We start from the raw sequence: 2,447 nt of genomic DNA, 5'->3' as shown, positions 1-2,447 counted from the left end.
GAGCATGCTTTCCTTTAACTTTCGGAAGGCGTCGGAGCTTCTCGGGTTCAAACCCTTAGTGAACTATTGTTATGTCAGTTAAGCCGAGAAGAATTATTGGTGGGCCCACATAATACATATAGAGCCTTTCAAAAAGATTTTATACATATAGCGCCTTTCAAAAATGTTTTATACATATAGCACATTTTAAAAGGGTGCTATACTTAATTGGGCAAACGATCGTTAAGGTATAACGCCCTTTAAAAGAGCGTTATATTTAAAATGATCACCAAATTTTTTTTCCACACATTTTGATTCTTTGAGTCCAAAAGAACCACATTTTGGTTCCGGACTACCAAAATTTGTAGTGAAAGAAGCATAATAATTGTGTAAGTAGGTAAAAGGACTTAAAGCAATTTTGTTCTTTATTTTCCTCCAATAATCCCTCCTAACATCCGATTCAGATTGATACAGTACAGTACTACTCCAAAACCCACGCCTCTCTCCCCTATTCAGGGACCCGTTCTTCTCTTCTTGCCCTTCTCATTTTCAGCTTTATCCGTCTTTTCATTGAAAGTTCTGCTCGGTGTTTTTCAGATAATTCACGTGGAGCAAAACAGGTTCCTTTTTTTCCTTCTAATATTAGAGATCTCTATTCACATTTAGTTTCTGTCCCATTTTAGTTTATTGATTAGGTTCATTGTTCCATCTTGAATTGGGTTTCGGTTTTAGATCTTTTCTTTTCTGTCCCTTCTTATTCATATCTAACTTTATTAATCGATTTCATTTCAAGATTCATTGATTTCGGTCCCCAATTGTCCCACTAATTTGTACTTCCTTTTATGGTTTGTCCTTTCTGTTTTCTTCTTTCTTGAAATGTCATGTTTTAGTGCATAAAAATCTCATTTTTAGCAGAAATCCTTCATAAATACTGTCACTTCTGTTTAAGGCCTCACATTAATGTGTTATTGCTTGAATTCTTGAAACAAATTATCCCTCACAGTGATTTGCATTTCCAGCTCAACTTTTATCTCTTTGGGCGTTTATTCTATTGCTTATATGCAAGCACTGTATTGAGGTCCAGATATTGTTGAGAATTTCTAAATCAGGCAGGATTAAGAGAGAAAAAACCCCTTTAACAGCTCTTGTGAATACAATGTCTGCAATCAGATTTGATGCGTCAAAGCAATATTATGCTACCAGCAGTCTTGTGGTTGGATATGCCCTCTGTTCCAGCTTGCTTGCTGTGATTAACAAGTTTGCTATAACGAACTTCAACTACCCAGGTCTTCTTACTGCATTGCAATACCTAACTTCAGCTTTAGGGGTTTGGGTTTTAGGAAAATTTGGGCTGTTGCATCATGATCCGTTCACGTTGGAGAATGCCAAGAAATTCTTGCCTGCTGCCTTTATTTTTTACCTGGCAATATTCACCAACACCAATCTTTTGTGCCATGCCAACGTGGACACTTTCATTGTCTTTAGATCCTGTACGCCTCTGCTTGTTGCTGTTGCTGATACAGCTTTTAGAGAGCAACCATGCCCTTCAAAGTTGACGTTTCTATCTTTGGTGGTCATTTTGGGAGGTGCTGTTGGGTATGTTGCTACAGATTCAGGTTTTACTCTGACTGCTTATTCTTGGGCGTTTGCGTACTTGGTAACCATTACAACCGAGATGGTCTATATTAAGCATATGGTAACAAATCTCGGGCTGAATACTTGGGGCTTTGTGTTCTACAACAATTTGTTGTCGTTGATGATGGCTCCTTTATTTTGGATTATTACTGGGGAGTATGTTGAAGTGTTCATTGCTATGGGATCAAATGGAGGGACATTGTTTAACCCTGTCGCCTTCATTGCAGTCTCATTATCCTGTGTGTTTGGTCTGCTCATCAGTTTCTTTGGATTTGCTGCAAGGAAAGCAATCTCTGCTACTGCTTTTACAGTAACCGGGGTGGTGAATAAGTTCTTAACGGTTGCCATTAATGTTCTCATTTGGGATAAGCATGCTAGTCCATTTGGTTTGATGTGCTTGTTGTTTACTATTGCTGGAGGTGTTCTTTATCAGCAATCTGTAACTGGTGTTAGTACCACTCCACCACAATGGGATTCTGCTATGTCTAAGCAGGACAATAAGAATGACCACCACAACTATGGAGATAGTGATGAAGAGAAAGGAATATCTGGTAAGATTTCTGGTCTATAAGCATTTTGGCATTTGTGCCTATTGCTGATGAGGCTATTATTAGTCCTCCCACTGCGTTATTTACCTATACTTTGATCCTATTCTAGTCTTTACAGACTTTTGCTAGATGCTTTTTAGACTGGCCTTGTTATCATTAATGATTTGTAATCATTTGACTACAATTTGTGAGTTTTTGATCATGTTGATTTCATACATGACTTTTGCTAGATGCTTTTTAGACTGGCCTTGTTATCATTAATGATTAGTAATCATTTGACTACAA

The 2,447-nt window shown here is 37.7% G+C and overlaps 1 protein-coding gene across 1 annotated transcript; it reads left to right on the top strand.

Annotated features, from left to right (window-relative positions):
• Positions 1-441: 441 nt before the first annotated feature.
• On the top strand, positions 442-2,447 carry LOC107832145 (GDP-fucose transporter 1-like). The gene is made up of 2 exons (XM_016659952.2): positions 442-599; positions 999-2,447. Exon 2 carries the CDS (start codon positions 1,136-1,138, stop codon positions 2,183-2,185), a length of 1,050 nt encoding a protein of 349 aa, XP_016515438.1. The 5' UTR covers positions 442-599; positions 999-1,135; the 3' UTR covers positions 2,186-2,447.

This window comes from Nicotiana tabacum, chromosome 23 (genome assembly GCF_000715075.1).
Source record: "Nicotiana tabacum cultivar K326 chromosome 23, ASM71507v2, whole genome shotgun sequence".
In the NCBI taxonomy this organism is placed as follows: Eukaryota; Viridiplantae; Streptophyta; class Magnoliopsida; order Solanales; family Solanaceae; genus Nicotiana; species Nicotiana tabacum.
The sequence above is the reverse complement of the archived record's forward strand: the minus strand, read 5'-3'. Positions and strand labels throughout refer to the sequence as shown.

Bases quoted from the DNA above. Each gene is read 5' to 3' on its own strand.
- LOC107832145 (XM_016659952.2), top strand. From the start codon at position 1,136: ATGTCTGCAATCAGATTTGATGCGTCAAAGCAATATTATGCTACCAGC.